At 37.6% G+C, this 20618-nt stretch overlaps 3 protein-coding genes across 10 annotated transcripts; 2 read left to right on the top strand and 1 right to left on the bottom strand.

Annotated features, from left to right (window-relative positions):
• Positions 1-2: 2 nt before the first annotated feature.
• neil3 (nei-like DNA glycosylase 3) lies at positions 3-4346 on the bottom strand. Its single transcript, XM_043256442.1, has 11 exons — positions 4235-4346; positions 3587-3726; positions 3396-3505; positions 2621-2752; positions 2077-2290; positions 1865-1939; positions 1614-1780; positions 1353-1522; positions 876-1263; positions 456-618; positions 3-323 (listed from the first exon to the last, which is right to left on the bottom strand). The coding sequence occupies exons 2-11, from the start codon at positions 3689-3691 to the stop codon at positions 141-143; spliced, it is 1707 nt and encodes a 568-aa protein (XP_043112377.1). The 5' UTR covers positions 3692-3726; positions 4235-4346; the 3' UTR covers positions 3-140.
• A 77-nt stretch (positions 4347-4423) lies between these two features.
• On the top strand, positions 4424-9207 carry asb5a (ankyrin repeat and SOCS box containing 5a). Of its 6 annotated transcripts, XM_043256450.1 has the most exons (8): positions 5488-5872; positions 5979-6172; positions 6687-6766; positions 7018-7125; positions 7947-8100; positions 8189-8347; positions 8703-8894; positions 9000-9207. In XM_043256450.1, the coding sequence occupies exons 2-8, from the start codon at positions 6091-6093 to the stop codon at positions 9125-9127; spliced, it is 903 nt and encodes a 300-aa protein (XP_043112385.1). In that variant the 5' UTR covers positions 5488-5872; positions 5979-6090; the 3' UTR covers positions 9128-9207. The 6 variants fall into 6 exon arrangements, with proteins under 6 accessions (XP_043112383.1, XP_043112381.1, XP_043112382.1 ...); XM_043256446.1 differs by lacking the exons at positions 5488-5872; positions 5979-6172 and adding an exon at positions 4436-5028; XM_043256447.1 differs by lacking the exons at positions 5488-5872; positions 5979-6172 and adding an exon at positions 4462-5028 and having other exon boundaries at positions 8213-8347.
• A 121-nt stretch (positions 9208-9328) lies between these two features.
• spata4 (spermatogenesis associated 4) lies at positions 9329-14979 on the top strand. 3 transcript variants are annotated; one of them, XR_006252432.1, is made up of 7 exons: positions 9329-10035; positions 10348-10477; positions 10593-10711; positions 11062-11282; positions 11385-11518; positions 12164-12228; positions 14194-14979. XR_006252432.1 is itself a non-coding variant. In XM_043256452.1 (6 exons), the coding sequence occupies exons 1-5, from the start codon at positions 9935-9937 to the stop codon at positions 11495-11497; spliced, it is 684 nt and encodes a 227-aa protein (XP_043112387.1). In that variant the 5' UTR covers positions 9329-9934; the 3' UTR covers positions 11498-11518; positions 12164-13709. The 3 variants fall into 3 exon arrangements, 2 of the variants coding, with proteins under 2 accessions (XP_043112387.1, XP_043112388.1); XM_043256452.1 differs by lacking the exon at positions 14194-14979 and having other exon boundaries at positions 12164-13709; XM_043256453.1 differs by lacking the exon at positions 14194-14979 and having other exon boundaries at positions 11385-11537; positions 12164-13709.
• The last annotated feature ends 5639 nt before the right edge of the window (positions 14980-20618 follow it).

Raw genomic sequence — 20618 nt, 5'->3', positions numbered from 1 at the left:
TGGAAATTGGAAATGCTTTATTTCAAAATATATATATCTTTTACCATAAAGAAGCACACACATATTGTCGTCATCTCAACATTACAAAGCAATCATTGCTTAAAAAGCATTTAAAAGCATTTTGTCATGTTCAACCTGAATCAGCAGCCAGGAAGAATTGAGATGCCAGGGCCGTTCTCGGCCCACTGGAAGAAATTGCATTGCTTGCCCATTTTAACTGGGCATGTGTAGAAGTTGCGGCCGTTATTTGGTCCCAGTTTTAACACGGTCTTCATGAGAGTCCGTTTGCCATGATGACACATAGGAAAATGCAGGTCTGCCCACTGTTGCAAGAATCAGAGATGACATGAATACAAACCACCAATTCTAATTTAAGTTTCAAACTTTCAGTTTATTCCTAATTCATTTTGTTTTAATTTTGCATAGCTTTCAAATTCAAGTTGATTCTTTCTTACCTCAAAGAAGTTGCACTTAGTCTCTCGTGGCAGGGAGCAGGTGTAAAACTGCCTGCCTTTGTTTTCTCCTTCCTTCGTGACCACCCTCAGGGTGCATGGTCGGTGATGGCTTTTGCAGCAGGGGGTTGTGGGTTGGGATGTGTTATTATTACTCTGTGCACCCCTGATTAGTTGTGGCGAGATATGATTCTGTTATTCGAAATCGGCTTGTATTTATTTTGTCATCAAATCTGGTCGTTTACCCAAAAATCATCATGCTTAATTTCAACAATATTTTTGTTCATGCAAAACAGCAGTGCCTTTCATTGTATGCACACTAAATACCCCGCTAGTATTCTTTGGTTATAGAGTACATTAATGAATAGAAATATCACAATTTTACCAATACATCTTGTCACAGGCGAAACTGCACTCACTCACCTCGAGGATCCGATGTGCTGCATGCTTCCTCCAGACAGTCCGTTCGTGGTTTTCATTCTCTTGTTAGGCTGACTGTGGTGTGCTGGAGATTCTCTCTTATGGGGCTCATTGCTTTTGAATTGCATCCCACTCACGCCATTACTGGGACTCTTCCACTGCCAGTTGCCGTGCGTGCTCAGACCCCTCATTGTCTCTAGTGTGTGTGCCTGGTTAATAGCAGGACTTGTAGGAGAGTCAGGTTTTGCGCTGAGGCTGGTTAGGACTAGAGTGGTGGTCCCAAATGCGGTCGTACGATTCATCTTTATTTCCTGCAGGGGTTTGCTGAAACTGTTGCAGGGGTAACGGATCAGGTCTCGACTCAAAGGTGACTGTTCCCGTTTTGTGGGCTCTTTAGGTACCGAGAAAAGAGAGAGCGAGGTATAGATGGACTACACTCATAAATGTACATTTCTGCACTGGTACATGTCTGAAACGTACCTTCCGGTCTAGGGCTCATACAAGCGTCACAATACTTGTTAAGTGGCCGATTGATTAAAGTGCAAAGAGAACATGCCCACTCTTCCTCCTCTTGTTTTGCCACATGATCACTGCTGCTCGTTTCTCCTTGATAAGCCCATCCAATCAGGCTATTACGAGTTGGGAGTTTACTGTCAAATCGAAAATTCAGCAGCTAGATTGGATTCTCATGTGCCAATGCGTGTATGCGAATTAGTAGCTACGAGAGGAGGTGCAGCTCACCTAATGTTCACTTCACTCGGATCACCTGTTTGACAGCGCTGACAGTAGTATGTCATCCTACCGTTGTCTCCCAGTCGACAGACGGTGACAGCTCCACCGCACTGGCCACAGTTTGGACGTTTATACACCTTGTAATGCTTGTAAAGTGGGGATCCATTCTTTCTACACTGTTTTGAAAAGTATAAATCGAATGCAGATCTGGCAGAAAAAGTGCTTATTTATAGTCTGGAGAAATGCAGAGTAAAAGATACCTTATAAAAAAGGAGTGTGAAATCTCGCGTCATCTTTACAAGATGGTGAACTTGTTCGCTTGTCAGCTGCCTGACCTTCAAAAGCACAAAAAAATTAATTGAGAAATAATACTCTAAAAATATTTGAAACTAGGTGTAAAACATCCACTCTACTGTACAATGCGACAGAGATATTGACTTTTTGTGTTGGTGCTGCACAAAGCAAATTGTACCTTGACAGCGGGGTTAAGGCCACTGTCGAAGAGCGCTTCGTTTTTAATTATGTTTCCAACACCAGGTAAGACAGACTGATCCAACAGAACATCACAAAGCATCCTCTCACTCTCTCTCTTTACAGCCTCCACCGCCTGAGAGAAGCTAAACTTGGGCGAACAGATATCGAGAGCCTCCATGGCTCTTACTCTCTGCACACAGTCCTCTGAGAGTCTAGGGGAAGCAAACAGAATTATTATTCCCCGAGGAGTCAGAATCTTTGAAGGCTCAGTGTACAAATGAAAAGAGTCAGGCTGTCTGGATCACGCTGAGTTATGATAGTCTGGAATTTAATCCGGCATAGCCGACGTTTCTGCGACAGGGAAGTTGCCTACTTAAGACCTGCACTTGATGAGCTGACCTCTCTGATGTACATTAGGATAAAGTGCTTTCGATGAAGATGCAATCTAATCTGGGATTAAATTAATCACTTATCCTAGAATACTTAGGAATTAAGTGGAAGTTATATTTAACTATAATCTAAGCTATTAGAAGAAGTGTTACCTGATTTCTACAGTTGTGTCAAAGAAACAGACGGCGTCATTGGTAAGTTGAATGACCAACACTGGGGGTTTTCCTTTCAAGTCTTTGCCCAAGGGGTTTATCCTCAAGGAGCCATTCATGCCGAAGTGCAACCTAAATCAAAATCGATTGAAAGTACAGTTAAAATGATTTCACTGTTTTTATACCATATGACCTTTTCAGTCATTTTTGATTGCTGATCCAGTGATAAGGACTTTCAGTGATATCTGTGCTAGATTTTCATTTGTGTCAAGTACCAATCATTTGTAAATTTAATCATCACTTTGAGCCCACCACTTTGAAAAGATATTAGCTAATAACATTTGCCACTTTATCGGAATCATTCAATATTTTAAAGCAGAACATTTTATCTACCTCTCTCTCTCTCTCTCTCTCTCTCTCTCTCTCTATATATATATATGTGTGTGTGTGTGTGTGTGTGTGTAAATCCTAACGACACAAATGTAACACTAAATTGACTTCTTTCCAATACTATCAGTTGTGCTTTAGGATGTTCAAAAATGCAGTCATTACAGCCAGCAACATAATATAACCATAAATCAGAACATAATTTTATGATTTCTTTTCAAATTTAAACAGGGCTCTGGGAAGCAAGCCAGAAAATTTCCATCTAAGAAACTAATATTTGGTCCACAACGTCTAACAAATCGCTAAATAAATCATCATTTACAATAGAAAGCAAACACTGCATGATAAATCTACCCCTATTTAATTAATTGTTTTTTTTTAAACAAACCTCAGAGTTCTGAAGCCAAAATACATGAAGAGCTCTTTCCCCAATGTGTCCACCCCTGTAAACTCACAGCCCATAAAGCACTGGAAAGAGCTGCTGGAGCTGTCATCTGACTGAAAGAGAGACATAACAAGAAAACATTAGTGTGTTATCATTTACGCAAGACTGTTGCGCTATAGCTGCCATGTACTTACTGAGTTGTTGGTTTCGTTTCTTCGTATGTCTAAAACCTTCTGTCCCTTTTGAACTCTTGCACGAATCTTCTCTCCATTTAAAGTGCATCCCGGACCCTCGACCATTGTTTCTTGTATTTAACAGTCCGAATATAAGCAAACTACGAGCAAAGCAAGAAGATCGCTAATGTTTTATGCGAAATATGCGACAGAAAGCCCCGCCAGATGATTCAAATCTGCGCATGCGTAGACACGTCGGAAATCGTCACGGAGTAAAACAAAGTTGCTAAAACTTGAGGACATTACCTATTTAAACTATAACTTCATATTAACTTTGATCAGAATGTAAGTTGTCTGTCTAATCTATTTAATCGGTTTATTTAAAAACACAATATAATATATATTCACTTGGATAAAATAACCATGAAAAGGATTTAAGTGTTTTGTATTACACCGAATTCAACTGTTTTTTTGTGTTCAGGTGAAAAGTGACAACCCCCCTTTACTGAGCCCCAGTGGGAAGGCACATCAGAGGACGATGTTGTCCCCCCTGACCATGGAACTGGCACAGGTAGAAAGCACGCCACATCTGTGTCTATGAAAATGTCATTATCCATGTTTTTATATACGTTATATATATATGACCCCCATTTTGCATGTCTCCCTTACCCATGAACTGAACAAATGAGCTGAAGATCTCATTCAGGTCTGTTAAACGTGGGGATCCCCAGGACTGGAACTGAGAACCACTGCATTAGAGCAGTGTTCCCCAACCCTGTTCCTTGAGGTACACTGACACAACACATTTTCCAGCATTTCCTAATCAGAATCAATTCCACACCTGAATCAACTCATCAGCTCATTAACAGAGACTCCAGAAACATATTGGTCAAATAAGGGAGACATCCGAAATGTGCATTGGTGGTGTGCCTCCATGAACATGCTTGGGAAACTCTGCATTAGTTTCTTTTTTTTTACTCTAATCATACCATATATATTACTTATAGGCTTTAGGGGAGACTTGTGCAATAGTAAAATTCCCCGTGTTCCTTATATCCATGCGAGTGGGCCATCATAAAGGGGAAAACATGTGGTCAGGATGATTGTTTTCTTCATCGTTCCAAACTTTTCCTTCAAAACAAACAGATGATACCCAATTCTTACTTGAGCTGCAGTAAGGACCCAAGTGCATGGGGGGTGCTGTTGGGGTGGCTTACGGCAGCGCACTCCGCTTATCCTGCCCCAAAACAATCTTAACACAGCCATGACAGAGACCACTGAGGAATACAGGCCATTCGCAGCACAGCTGTCCAATGTTTACCTCACCATCCTGGCCCTCTTCTGTTTCAAACTCTTCGTTAGAATCACTCTTAATCTTCTCACGCACTTCTACATCATCAAAGGCAACCGCAAGGAGGCTGCCCGGATTTCAGCTGAGTTCTATGATAATGGTCAAGGGCATGGTAAGTAGAGCGCGCGCTTACATCACTGCACGCCACTTGGGCAGCAGGAGTGTGGATTTAATTTCTTATTGCCAGAGTTTTGCCCTTTACGATGGCCCGTTTGCATGGATATATATGGAACGTGGGGAGTATTGCTATTGCACAATGGTTTTCCCGCGGTGTAGCTTTATTTATAATAGCTGCCATTGCAACAGGGAATTCGGTTTTACATTACGGTACTTTAGATACGCTTTTCAAACGTGTCATATCTGCACATTCTTTTTTGTGATTCCTATTTGCACTTCAGTATCTACGATCACATGACCACAGATCCTAAACATGCAACATCAAGCACATGGAGGTTCACTTAGTGCGTTTGCGACGCGAAGCCCAGGAATGGCTGCCAGGCTGCTGTTTACAGTGTTGTATAAATAGAATCGAGGCCATGCGCCCCCCCCCCCTCCCCTTTGACTATACAAGAAACGCAGTTATCTTCAGTCTATCAAGCACTTGTGCAGCCAGACGCATGTCTGCTGGATTTTGAGCAGTGCAGCCCGGCCGTATAAACAGCAGTGAGGGCTTTTGGTGTAAACAAGTTGTCTCGCCGAGCATCTCAGAAAACAGCTTCTCCAAAGTTAAGATCAGGGAGAGAGGAACAGAGACGGACGATAGTCACAGGGGATTGCCATAGTCTGGCATTTACTAAGCAACTTAAGTAGGGCAACATAGATAAAAACAGCAGACAGCTTCAGTGACTCTTTTAAAGCATTTTTTTGAAAAGAATGATATAAGGAGGAAACATTTTCCTGAAGGGACACAAGCTCTGTCAAAGTGGAAGTCTTGCTGAGCTGGTTAACCAGCCAAGGTTGGTGCTTTGATATGTTTCGTGCGTACGTGAACCGACTTACAATTTCCTGAGTGCAAAAGTGAGCTGTGTTCTTGAATTAATTGTTCTTGAATGTGTGGCAAAGAAGGAAAATCGAAAGATACAGATTTGCGAGGCGGTTTGAACGGTGCCAGACAGAGCTAGTGCTATTTATGCAACCTGAACGATGATAATAATAAACTATATTTGAGAGAGGGATGAAGGGAGGTGACGATGATGACGACGACGTGTGGAATGCGTCAGCAGTTATTCTGGATATTGACTCAGGTGTGTACGCTGGTATGTAAGCTTTTGCGATTAGTGCTACATGTATGTGACTCTGGAATACGAAGTCCCATTTTCATGGGAAAATCAATTAGCGGACTTGGAATCTTTTTTTTTTAAACAAAGAAAACTTAATGAAAGTAGGAAAGTAAGAAATATTTCATATTAGCTTATGCTAATAATATAATTGAAAAATTTAAATGAGAAAAATCTGAATTAAATTAGAAAATAAATGAATGCAAAATAGAAAAAAATATATATATATATATATATATATAATTTCTTATAGCTAATGTATAAAAATTATAATATAATATAAATATAAAGATACTATATTTATATAGAATTCAAAATTAATATTTCAACAAACACCGTATAATAATAAACACACAAGGCATATATTTAGAAAAATGCAAAATCTAAAAATTTCTGCTGTATTTGGGTTGTTGGGCTACAATATATTACAATATATTTGCATGCATGGATGTATGTATGCATAAGTAAAATTCCTGTTTTCATTCTTCTCCAGGGTCTTGGGCTGACCGCTCTGCTCTTCATGACGCTGCCAGCCAAGGACGACTGCTGGCTCTCAAGACCCTCATTGCTCAGGTAGTTTCTCATTCAAATGACCTTTAGTTGAACCGTAAGATAAGAAATACGTAATTGTGTTAATACGTGTGGTATTTATATCTAGTAGCCACATGCACTCTAGCGGATATGTCATGTAATACATATTTGGTGTAGAGGTGAACGCTGTAAGCCTTCATGCGCGCTAGTGAAGGGCACTGCTGCCACCATCTGGAATGTAAAAAATCCTACACATTCTAATGCAATATTCATTTCTCTTAAACTGTCCTCAGGGCCACAGTGTGAATGTGCTGACAATAGACCACGTTAGCCCTCTTCATGAGGCGTGCATAGGGAGCCATGTTGCCTGTGCCAGAGCCCTGATAGATGCCGGAGCCAACGTTAGTCTCTGCAGGGCTGATTGGTAACACTTTCATTTCACAGGTCTTGCTAAGCAGGCTACGCTTGTGTTACTGAGTTTAGCGTTTTGCAACACAGTGGAAGACTTTTGCTATTACACTGAAATATGATTATGCTAATTGTTAATTCAAAAAATGTTTATAAATTTGTATTTGTAGTGCTTTCAATATATATTTAGTGCTGTCAAATAATTAATGACATGCAAAATAAAAGTATCAGCTGTGAGACAAAGCAGCATGTTTTTATATTTAATCCAAGAGCATTATTTTTATCTTTTAGAGAGTGCATTTTTGCAGTAATTTTATTAATATTTTCATTTCAAATTCTTACATTTGTCTCATAAATGGAATAATGTAATTGTTATCTATAGCCTATTTTTAAAATATAAAAAAATTGTCATTATACTATATCGTATTTAGATTATTTTTATTATCTATATTTTATTCTTATTATCTATTCAATAATTCTAGGAATTTATATATATATATATATATATATATATATATATATATATATATATATATATATATATATATATATATATATATATATATATATATATAATTTTTTTGGTCATTATTATTATTATGTATAGTATAGTATATTATATATTGAATTATAATTTTATTATTTTGTCTATTCAGATAGAAGTTGCAGCAAACCTTAATACTTTGGTAAATAAGTTATGCCATAAAACTGGATAAAACATTTTATAAACATTTGTGTCCAGCTGTTGCATTTTTCATATCATTTCATGACACGTTCTGTTCTTTTGCCTTGTATTCTATGTCTGTGTGTTCAGGTTAATGTGACAACTATAGATGGAGTGACTCCACTGTTGAATTCCTGCTCAGCTGGCAGTTTGGAATGTCTCGAGCTGCTTTTGCAGAGTGACGCCAGACCACAGGCCCTGGCTGTATGCCAACCTTCACCCATCCACGAGGCAGTCTGCAGGGGTGGGTATAAGACCGGCGCTAGAGTAGACTGCCGTAGTCCTACACAATTCAAAATGAGCCCAAACTCTTCAAATTTTTAATATGACAGGGCTTTATGTACTTATGTACAAAGGCCACAGCAAGTGTGTGGAGGCGCTGATAGCATGGGGTGTGGATGTGGACTACGAAATCCCTCACATGGGCACTCCTCTGTACAGTGCTTGTCGATGTCAGGAGTTCTTATGTGTCCGCAAGCTGCTCGATGGAGGTAAACGAGATGCAATTCACAAGACTAGTTTCTGAAGTACATAAAAAGCAGATTTCTTTTTTAGACGGACAATGCTGAGAGTAACTGATTCAGTAAGTTCATTTAATGTTAGACAGAATCATCAAATCTCACAGAATGCAAATTCACGCCAGCATCGACTCTGGCTCAATCAGCCAATCGTATTTCTTTACAGGCATCAATAAGCTACTGACACGAAATAACAAGCGGTGAAAACACTAATATCATTTGTAACAAAACGGTAAAATGTTAGAATGGAATAAGAAAAAAAAAAAAAAAAAATACCGAGCTGAAGTGTTTGAAAAAAATATCCTATGTTGGATGTTCACCATCACAGGTGCAAATGTGCAGAGAGGCACACGTTTGGAGAGCCCTCTTCATGCAGCAGCCCAGAAAGACTGTATAAGCGTAGTGAAGCTCCTGCTGGAATTTGGGGCAGATGTAAATGCACGCAACCTGGAGTACAAGCGGCCCGTGGAGGCTGCTCCTCCAGGGAGCCTTACAGAGGGATTCCTATTGATTTATGAAGGCAAGTTAAATGCGCAAGCAGCACGATAGGCTCAAAAATCACTTATGTTTTGACTTTTTACCTGTTTCACTGCATGGGCCCTCATCGGTTTCGTTCCTTTCACAGCGACGCCCCGGTCTCTGCGTCAACTGTGCCGTCAGCAAATCAGGGAGAGTTTGGGACGTTCCCGACTGCATCTTTTAGCGCGTTTGCCCCTCCCGAAAGCAATGAAGAACTTTCTGCAATATAGATAATGTGCTTATGTTTGCTTAGTTTTACTGTATTGACTTAAAAATAATAAAAGCCGCTTTACCTTTTTTTCATTTTCCACAAATCAAATTATCGTCTCTTATTTCCGTGGCCCGACTGAACAAAATAGGCCAGTGATGGCCTTACATTTGCATTTAAGAATCTAGCAGATGCTTTTATTCATACAAATGGGAGCAAGTGCTAAGCGGCCTAACATAGTACATGTAGGTTTTAAAAAGAAAACGGATAGGATAGAAAAAGAATAGTGTTAGAGGCCTTATTATTATTATTTGCTTTTTTGTTAGTTGTATAATAAATAAAAAACACGCTAGTGTTTTTTGTATTATTTTTAAATCCAAAAAGGGCATGCTTTTAAGAATAGTATTAGAACAGAGAGTCATGAGTTAGAGGATCAAATAAAAAAAATATGAATAATAGATAATCTTGTGACTGGCACCCCCTCTTGTTTATCTAACTTTAATAAATATACCTCAGTGACATTTTAGACTTTTCTCATTCCAGTGAACCAGTGTTCCTGTAAATGGATAGTTCATTCAACAATTAACATTCTGTCATGATTTGGCAACCAGTTGAAAACAATTGACGGTAGCTAGCCATCGAGTGTGGGAAAAAAATCAATGTTTTAAAAAAATTGTACAAATCATACATATGACCAGCAGGCGGCAGCACTCCAGCGCGTGCCGTCGAGCTCGTTTCCATGCGACTGTAAACAATGAACCGAAGGGCTTTTGTGCTCTTTCTCTAACAGCTGTAAGATTGCTCCTCGTTTCTGTCGTTGCCTAAAATAAGAAATGGCCTATTCCCAGTCGCCCAAGAAGGCTGGTCTACCACGAGAGGTTTTGAAATGGCTGCAAAGTCTTGATTTATCGTTTTTCCCCAAAAACGTGCGCAGGTGAGTAGAGAGGATACTGTAAGTCCCATAAATTCGAGCCGTTCAGGGGATCTCCGTATATTTGTACTTGTGTAAAAGCTTAAAAGTGGTTTATAGCTAGTCAGGTTAGTCTTCTAATCAAGTACAATAACAGTAAATATGAATTTAACATAATTCCCTATTTCGCTATTTACATTTTGAATAAGATGTTAACGTTTAACATGTAGGTTTATGAAAAATACAACAAATGTGGTTCAAAAATAAACAAAATATAAAGAAGTTTGAATTACTATTTAATATGTGTTTACATGCATTGCTGTCTTTTGACCAAAGAGACTTTTCCAATGGGTATCTAGTGGCGGAAATATTTTCCTGGTACTTCCCAAGGGATTTTCATATGCACTCCTATGATAATGGTGCTTCACTGACTGCCAAACAATCCAACTGGTCCCAGATCGAAAGAGTGAGTCTGACACCAGAAAAGTGACCCGAAAAAGTGGCCTGTTTTTCTAAAAGCAAACTAGTGTAATAAAGATCTTTTCTGTAATACCCGTACTGTATCTCTGGTTATTGAATAGTTTTTTGGGAAGCAAAACATCAGCCTGTTGAAAGAGGTCATAGATGGCACAATCCACTGTAAACCTGGAGCTGCGGAGCTTCTCGTGCAAGACATTTATTCCTTCCTGACCAACCGAAGGTGAGCTTTCATGTAGACTTTCTTTGAATGGTTTTTCTTTCCCGTTAGATAATGTAAATCACATACTAGCAAAATAGCATTGTTTGCAAATGTTCGCATTTTGCTTTTCTCCATTCTGGTATTTAAAGCCCACCTTTTCCATTCATTTCCAAAATATATTTTTCATAAGATTACGTTGAAAGGACACGTGCTTCCGCTTCACCTGCACTGTACGTGCTTTCTACGTGAAATATGAATGCACAAATTGGCTTGCAGCCACGATTTTGTAACGAGCCGCATATGCTTCAAAGGTTAAGGACTAATTAATCTCACACCTTGTCTACGTTTGGCTCGTTTTGTGCTTCCTGTAGGATCCAGACCATCCAGAGGGTGGAGCAAAGCTTCACGGATAGGGCTTATCAAGACCGGTTGCCTATGGTGGCTCGAGCCACGGCCTCGGTGGCCATAAAGAGCAACTTGAGCCTCAGTGAGGTTATAGCCGAACCAAACATCATCACCAACCAGCACAAGGTCCTTGCCATCATACGCAGACACATAAAGCAGAGAAAAGAGGAGAGAACGCAAGACCCAAGTGAGTAACACACCGTGAATTTTTTCTGTTTGCTTTGAGATTTGTATGTCTTTGGGGAAGCATGATTTACAGTAGTGTATATTTTTTTTGACTTCTTGATAGAACGATTCAATGTTAAACCCACTCTTGGAGAGCAGGCTGTCAGATCTCCTCCGCTGTTAGCCCACCAGAGCGAGCCAAACCTGCAGATGACCACCGGTCAAGCAGCTTGTTAAGTTCTTGGCCCTGCCCTCCCGGTAAGAGGACAAGACATATGTAAGCCAACTGTCTAAATATTACCTACATTTGAACAAATCGTGTTGTTGTTCACAAAAAGCTCCTCAAAAATGACTCCTGGCAAGGCTATACACTACTAAAACTTTGCTAAGCGCTACCTTCCTCATTCGTTTATAATTACTTTAACAATAAAGTAATTGAAAATCTGATTCGAAACATCTGATAGAAAGGCAAAGGCAAAATGTTGAAACAATTTTTACTATTGTTGAGATTATTAGTGTTACCACACTACTTGAATGAAATGCTATTATGATCATAATAAGAGATACAAAATCTCAAAAATTATTATTTTATTTAAATTATTTTGTCAGTTAACTGAAAATGAAGCTACCAGTATAATGAAATGTAAATATTGGATTAAACAAAAAACTTAAATTATCTTAATGACTAGTAATAACTACGAATACTAAAATTGCTTAAATGTATACTAAAAAAGCTCAGGTTAAATAGAAAGCACATATTAAATTTACTTGTAAAATGTATCTAAAACTAAAGTAAAAATGAATTACTGTTAATACTAAAATATGCTGCTGCCCAACATGAGTCTCAAGTGTATTATAGTTTAACTGTGTTGTATTTAGGGCATGTTTGTCTTCTTTGTGCAGGTTCTGTGGCATCTGACATCAGAAGAAGATGCACTCAGATATCAGAGGCAAATTCTGAGACTAAGGTAGATGTCTAACAGAGGTCTTCAAAGCACATTTCAAAACGCAACCCTAGAAATTTAAGCAGAAGATTCATTCACTCAAAAAATAAAAAAACAGTTTAACAAGCGTACGCATCAGTGTGCAGGCTGCTTTTGTTGGCCATGTTTGAACAGAACACAGACTAACTAAAAATCCTAAAAAAATCCAGGTTTATTTGCTTTCGAAGGCTTGTTGTTCTGATTGGCATTGGATTTGAGTTCTCTACACCATTCTCTACACAGGGGGCCGCCCGGTGTGTAAATTTGTGTAAATTAGAATTATTGACAAGTTATTTAAAAGAAACTGAATATTATATGATACTTAAAATAGTTTTGATTTTAAATTAGATTTTTTTTTTTACTGGAATATTTAACATTTGAAATTGAGGATTTTTTTTTTCAAGCCAGAGTTTTAAAGACATTTATATTTTTCGCTGCAAGTATCCGGTTATTAAAACTACAGCTCGTGTTTTCAAGGTGAAGAAAAAATTGGAACATCGAATTCAATTTTCTAAAATTCGAAACGCTGAAATTCAGATTGTACAAAAAGTAGGTCAGAGGTCGTTCACGGGGAGGAATAGATGAAGCATTTTGGCCGATCACACAGCTGCAGTAGTTTTCTGGTGCCAGGTGCGGCTCAGTACCTGGCAGCAGAAAACTACTGCAGCTGTGTGATTGGCCAAAATGCTTCATTCATCTACTATCATCTGTTTTTCCCCGTGAATGACCTCTGTTAACTTTGTTAACTAGCTTTTGTCGATGATTAAAATTTACACTATTCAAATTCAGACTGTTTTGTCATAATACTAGCTCCATAAGAGCCACTGCCCCTCTTTTTTAATTTTTTTATTCCTGTGATTTAAAGCTTATTGTTAGCATTATTACACCAGTCAAATTTAACCCTAAAGAAATCACTGTAATATTTTTATTTGCTTCTCAAAAACATTTATTATTAGTATTATGTTGAAACAGTTGAGTAACAGAAATATTAGAAAGTTCAGAAGAACAGCAATTACCTGAAAAATAAATAATTTGTCAAATTGTAAATTCTTAATTCATTATAAAGTCTGTATCATCACTTTTGATCAATTTGATCGAAGCAACTTTGCGAAATGATAGTATCAATTTATATAATATCTTTCCAATATACTGACTCCAAACGTTTGAACGGGTGTAATGTACAAATGCTGATCTTTAGAAATTGCTATTCATCGCAGAATCTTGAAAAAAATGTACTCGGCTGTTTTAAATATTGATAATAAGAGTAATAAAATTAAATGTTTTTTGAGCAGCAAATCAGAATCTTAGAATGACTCCTAAAGGATCACGTGACATTCGAGTAATGATGCTTTGGTCACTGCAGTAAATCATAAAATGTATTAAAATAGAAATCAGTTATTTAAAATAGTAAAAATATTGTAAAAGTTACTGTTTTGCTGTGCTTTGGATCGAATAAATGCAAGCTTCGTAAGCAGAAGACGACTCTAAATCCATAGCTCTTATTAATTTTCATGATATTTGATTCAGTGTAGTTTCTAAAAAAAAAAAACACTTCCGCTTGTTATGATTTAATTTTTCCACAGTTTCTTATGTTACACTTTGGGTCTTTTTTTGAGCAGTCTGGAAATTTTCCTCCATGGACAAAAAAAATGAATCATGTAGGTTTGGAATACATCTAAGTATAAATTAAAAATACATCAGTTAACTTCAGTAGCTCTTAGGACTTCTTCAGCCTGTTGTCGCATCTCCGTTATCTCTGCATTGATGGCTCTGTTTTAATTGAAAGGCACAGCATGTTCTCTTCTCCGCTCCACCTAAGACCCACTGCAAATTAGATATTCATTTAGCAAACTCACTGTGTGACAGGCAGGATTTAGGCAACTTGCCCGGGTCCTTGTTTACCCCCTCTGCCTCTTTTACTCTGTTTCTCTCCCCCTTGTACACACACAGACACACAGTGTTACACAGTCTCTTTCAGTCTCACACACAGACAAACACTCTCACGCGCTCAGTGCCACTGTCAGACATAAAGAGTGTATCTGCTGTGTTACCATGCATCTTCAGACTCAATTCATAGCATAAGGTTGCCATGGATATCTAAAGCAAGCATACTGCTTTTCATCAACGTTCCTAGAAAATAACTTTTTAGACCACCTCTCCTCTCTCTCTCACGCTCCCCCTGTTTTTCTCACCCTCCTCCTTCTATTACATGCTCATGCTGTTTTCCGTCTGAAATGGACATTTAAAAAACCAAATAATAGGCTTTGTGTGGAATGAAACGCCGTGAGGTGTGAATGGTATGACCCTGAACGTGGTTTAATCATTAGCATAACTGAGATGTAACTGGAATCGCTGTCTACTCTTATTGATTTTTATAGTCAACAATAAAAGAAAATAAAAGTAGGAAAAAAGACGAGTCTATAAATTGAGTATGCTCAAAGGGTCTGTTCACTCCAAAACTAAAAAGTTTTTCATTAAAAAAAGTCATCATTTACTCACCCTCATGACTTTCAGTATATTTGAAAATGTATTTTGTATGAACTATTAGTGTCGGGAAAAACTTCAAAAAGTGTTGAGCATTAGGCAACCGACATTTGTATATGCATTACATCTATCTACTGTATATACATACAAGTACCGTAAATTCTGGACTATAAGCCGCTACTTTTTCATAGGTTTTGAACCATGCGGCTAATACAAAGGTGCGGCTATTCTGCTGATATTTTTTTTCACCGCTAGGGGCGCTCTAACCGGAATTAGAATCAAAACTAAGACAAAATAAATGCAAAGAAGAATACGCTAGTTCCTCTTTAGCAGATATAAGTCGGTAGAAGCGGATAGAAGGACGACAAATTACCAATCCTGTCAAACTCTATCTTTTCAAATCCTCACCCCTTCATCATGGAACCCACACGAAGAAGTTCGTATGATGCAAGTTTTAAGTTGAAGTCCATCGATCTCGCTATACAAGAAGGAAACCGCGCTGCTGTTCGGAAGCTTAGCGTCAATGAGTCTATGGTGAGACGCTGGAGGAGGCAGCGGGAAGAGCAAAACTTTTTTAAATAGAGCGGATGCGGCTTATATGCAGGTGCGGCTTGTTTATTTTTTTTATTTTTATTTTTTTTTAAATAGAGCGGATGCGGTTTATATGCAGGTGCGCTTTATAGTCCAGAATTTACGGTATATTGGCTCTTTCTTGTCATTGGTGCCTTCATATGACTCAATGTGGCTCAAAGTATTTTGGTAAAAATGGCCTTTGTGGACTTCTGTATTTATTTTATAGTGAGCCTTTAAAGAATGGCTTGAAGCTCAGGAGTCTCCAGTTAAAGTGAGAAAAGCTCTGAATAGCAAGGAACTGGTGAAAAAAAAGGTTTTTGAAAGAAGTCTCCCTGTGTTACATTTATGTAAAATTATTTCACTGTTTTATTTTTCACATTTTGCATTATTATTACAGTTTTAGTAAAAAAAATCTTTTTCAGAATTCTCAAAATACAAAATTGATTTGAAACTTAGTTTTTTGTAACAATAGCTGCTTTTGAAGAACCGTTCGATTCCACACAGGCTGGTACAGTTACGGATTCATATCTAACTGCGGAGAAGAAAACGGTTTCAATACAAACAAAGTCACGCACGCCGTTCCAGACTCATGTGGAAACACAACTGAATCAGTTCAGAAAAATGTAATCTGTAAGAAGTTACAGATTGCAAATTACTCCATTTAAAATGTAAGAAATGCTGTAACGTTTCCAAAAATATTAAAGTACAGTAACTAATTATATTTTATTATTTAATATATATTATATTATAATATATATATATATATATATATATATATATATATATATATATATATACATTTTATTATTTGTCGGTTACTGTCATTACAAAATTTCTAACAAATGTTTTGAACTGTTAATCCTTTTTAAACATTAAAAGCACACAGGGTTAGCCTAGTAGAAGCCTACTCAACACTGATTACTCTCTGAATAGCTATGACAGGAAACGCCTGCATCTAACAATTCCTTGAAAAACTTGGAAAAAGGTTTACTACACCCCAAAATAAAAATTTTGTCATGAATCACTTAACCCAGTGTCATTGCATTGTTCGTCTTCGGAACACAATGTAAGATATTTTAGATGAAAACCAGGAGTCTTTTGTCTGTCGGAGCGCAGAGAAGTATGAAAGACACAGTCAAAATAGTCTATCTACCATCAGTGGTTCAATCTCAATTTTATGAAGCTACGAGAAATAAAAATAACAATTTGTCTCCTCTGTGTCTCTTCGCATCACCTTGGCGCCATTATGGAGAGTCCAAACTTTTGAACAGTGCTGTTATTAATATCCGATCTTGCTTGAGGTGCATTTTCTATCTTTAAATGGACTTTGCAAAGGTTTTGGGATTGTCTAAAAGTTTAAACCTTAAACCTATGTCTATTAATTGTGTATTTGGTAACTGTCTGTCCAAAAATATACAGCTATTCTGCGATTATCATATAATGAACCCTTTCCTGGTGTGACACAGGACCATGACAGGATGGATAACCCTGTCAAGATTTATTTTTGCTGCGCTGCATATAAAACATGGTTTTTCATGCTCTGTGCACATTGTGTGCTCAGCGCATGCATGTATGTGTGCGTGCGCTGCCTCCTGGACAGGCGACATCTAAAGTGTGTTTCCATGGTAACAAGTCGGCTAGAGCTACAATCGAGCGGGCGATGGTAGCGCTCACTGCAAGCATTTCAAAAACACGCACACTGGAACACATTTTGTGCGAGGCTTTCCATTGCCAACTAACTGCATGTAGACGGCTAGATGCCCTTGTAGAGGCCGCTAAGCCATCTGTTGTGTGTTTTTTCATCTGGGCCTGCAGCGCAAAACAGGGAGGATGCATGTATTCGAGAGTTAGAGGAGGGGGGTTCGGATTCATGTGTTTAATCCAGACAGAAACATGACTAGCCAGAAGGGGGATTGGGTGTTAAAGTATCGCTCATTAACTTTGGATTTCCCCTCCAAAACCCACCCCACACTCGTTGCCTGTGCATCGCACATTAACACATGCACATACGAACAACACACACACACACACACGCACGCACTCGGAAGCAAGAGCCAACGTCGCTCTCCCACCACCTTCGTAGAAAAGCAGCATCATCAGGGACCAGGGTGTGGCTGTGTTTGTGCCTGCATAGACTCCATGACATGTGGCAATCACACCGGAGATCATTTTCCTTCTGTAAGATTCACACCCATTTTATTTCTTTTGCTATAATTGAATCATATTGTTAAAGAATGTAAGGTAATGTTTAATAACTTATACCCTTTAATGTTATATTTGAATGATGTTATGAATATTATTTAGACATTATTTTTTACTGAACGTTAATACGTTTAATCTGCATTTACATGTAATTACTATTAAGAATACAAATACATATTAATTTTATTAAGTAATCATTTATATGTATATAATATAATATATAATGTAATATTAAATTATGTAAATATTTTTTGTATATCTAAATTTAATCTGCTATTTTCATGTAATTAAAAATCATTGGATATTATTGGATATTTTTACAGATAGATGGATAGATAGAGATGTCCGCAAAATTGCTAAAAATCTAATTTATTTCACAGAAGAAAGTACTTTTTTTTTTTTACAAATTTTGTCAATTATTGACAAAAGTTCTCTTCTTTCATTTTTTTTTTTTTTTGGCCAGTATCTTTACTGTTTGGTAATTTAATAATTTAATATTATATAATTGTATGCTGTCGGTGGTGTATATTGTTATTACTATATTATTTAGAAGTTATGTCAATGTTATTTTGCATTGTTAATAAATATTACCTGCTACTTTTATGCAAGTAAAAATCATTAAGATATTGTTAAACAAGTTTACAAATGTGTTGTTTGATCATTTCTGTTCAGTGACTTGTCAATTATTGACAAAAGAAGATTTTTGCATCTTTCAGCCAGTGTCAATTACTTTATTTCCAGGTGTCTTGTTACACTGTAATTACTGAGTAATGTTAATTAACGACATGTAATAAAGTAATAATAATGTAATAAAGCTAGGTTAATGCCATTTCTTCTTGTAATGTGTAACAAGGAGACCTGTTACACAAAATAAAGTGTTTCCGTCTGTTCCTTAAACTATTGTTTCTCAACCCTGTTCCTGGAGGCACACCAACGGTACAGATTTTTGGATGTCTTCTTATCTGATTCATCCCTTTGAGGTCTTGGAGTCCATCATCGAGCTTTCGGGTTTGATTTTGAAAATGCTTATTGTTGTTGTGCCTCCAGGAGAAGGGTTGGGGAAGCACTGTTTTAAACACCCGGAACACAGAATGCCTTGTATCCTATTATATCAGTGTTGTCAAATGTTATTCTGCATTTGGTGTTTTATGTCTGCAGTGATGCTATTCCTGAAATAGAGCCCTACTCAGGGCAGGAATTTTAAACATGGCATGGCAGCATATCAACACATTAGGCAAATTGTTATTGTCAGAGGACATGCAGTCATTTGGGGAGGGTTGGCGAGTGTCCCCTAACACACTTTCAGTAGCAACTAGATGCTATTCTTGGATTCTAAATAAGAAAGCAGGTCGGCCTTCACAATAATTTTAGAACTTAAAACTCTTGGTAGAAAGTAAATCTGTCAGCATTTTGGCCAGGACATGCTGATGTATTTTTCAAAGTGTCAGCAGATCATAAGCCATTATTTGAAATAATGAGGCCAGTTAAAACTCAAGCATCTGTCTCTTTTTCATCTTCTAAGACTGAAGTGTAAATGTCCACGGCTTTAACACGTATGCATAAAAGCGTCACTGTAAATATTGAACTTTTAAAAAGAAAAAAGCGTTCAATACATTTTCACTATTACATGTTACAAGATGAACCAAATCTTGAAAATGTTGATTATAGCATTATATTCAGATCAGTTCCAAAAGCGTTAGAGGTGGCAGCGCTGGCATTTTTTAGCAGTCATGTCTTTTAAGCTCACAAATGCATTGCGACTCCTTTTCTCATGATTGCTTTCATTACACAGTGCAAACATGATGTGAATGAATAGATTCATTGTGTCATATAGAAACTGTCCGTGATTATAACGGGAGTTTTGGTGAAAGTGCAGAACCCAAATCACTGATAGACTCACAATTACCTTGAATTGATTGACAGCTCCAGCAATTATAAAGGGAGCGCTTTCTGTATATAATTTAATTACAATTTCATAACAGATGATTTTCATGCTGCTACAGGAAGAGTGAGAAATTGACTGTTTAGTCACCGGCTTGATTCACTGACACGCAAACAGCAATAAATCATTTTGCGATTAAAAAAAACCTCTCGACTGTACATGAGTCATTACATATTAGCATTAGAATTAACATGATTACTTACAAGTTATGGCATTCTTGTCAGTCCATTTGTATCTTTTCATAAACGTCTGTTTGCAAAAACAGCATTGAATTGTGACTCGTTTACCAAAGAATGCACGATAAAATGTCTCTACAAAAATGCTGGGTAAAATATGGACAAACCCAGCAATTGGGTTGTTTTTGACCCAGCGGCTGGGTTACTGTCCGGAAGGATGAGTTAAACATTTAATCTAACTGTTTGCTGGAAACAACCCAAGCACTAGGTTTGTCCATATTTAAGCCAGTATTTTTTTTTTTGAGTGTATAATGTAATAAAACCCAGAAGTAGAAGAAAAAAATTGTGAGCTCAAAGTATGTAGTCCAGGTCAAATTTGGTTTCTCAGATTTTTAAATACATTGTCTTGCATACTATGTATAATTTCAAGTTATGTCTGTTCTCTAGAGTGGCCATATTTGCAGCTATTTTGCGAATTTCAAGACCAAGTCCTATCTGCTTGACTGAAATGTCAAAAACGGGATGCCACACTCACAATCTTGTTTGTGTGAGGTCACTAGTTGTGATATATTTCTATCTGAATATTAAACAGGGGGCAGGGCTTATTTTAGCGTTCCTCTTGCTCACGGCATACTAATGGTCGGAGGGGATTGGTTAAGAATGTTCTGGCCAGTCCACCAAACTGAAGGAATGCCATTCCAGAGCGAGAGCAAATGTTTAAATTTTGATTAAAGATTACCAAGACGGGCAATTTTTTTTTCTGTGGATTAACTTGCATGGATTACCTCGAGTAGCAGTGTGCACTAAAAAGTCAAGACTGTCAAATCTGAATTCATGCAGACTTTAAGCAAAAAATCTGACCTGAAGTGTCAAACAAATATAGTTTTGATGCTATGAGAGCATCATTTTAGGCAGAACCAGCCAGTCGTGCGTGTCTCAGGACATTGGCTGTTTCTATAACCTGAGCTTCTAACAGCAGCTGCAGTTACATAATGACT

Source organism: Puntigrus tetrazona, chromosome 14, assembly GCF_018831695.1.
Source record: "Puntigrus tetrazona isolate hp1 chromosome 14, ASM1883169v1, whole genome shotgun sequence".
NCBI lineage: Eukaryota > Metazoa > Chordata > Actinopteri > Cypriniformes > Cyprinidae > Puntigrus > Puntigrus tetrazona.
This window is presented reverse-complemented; position numbering and strand designations above follow the sequence as displayed.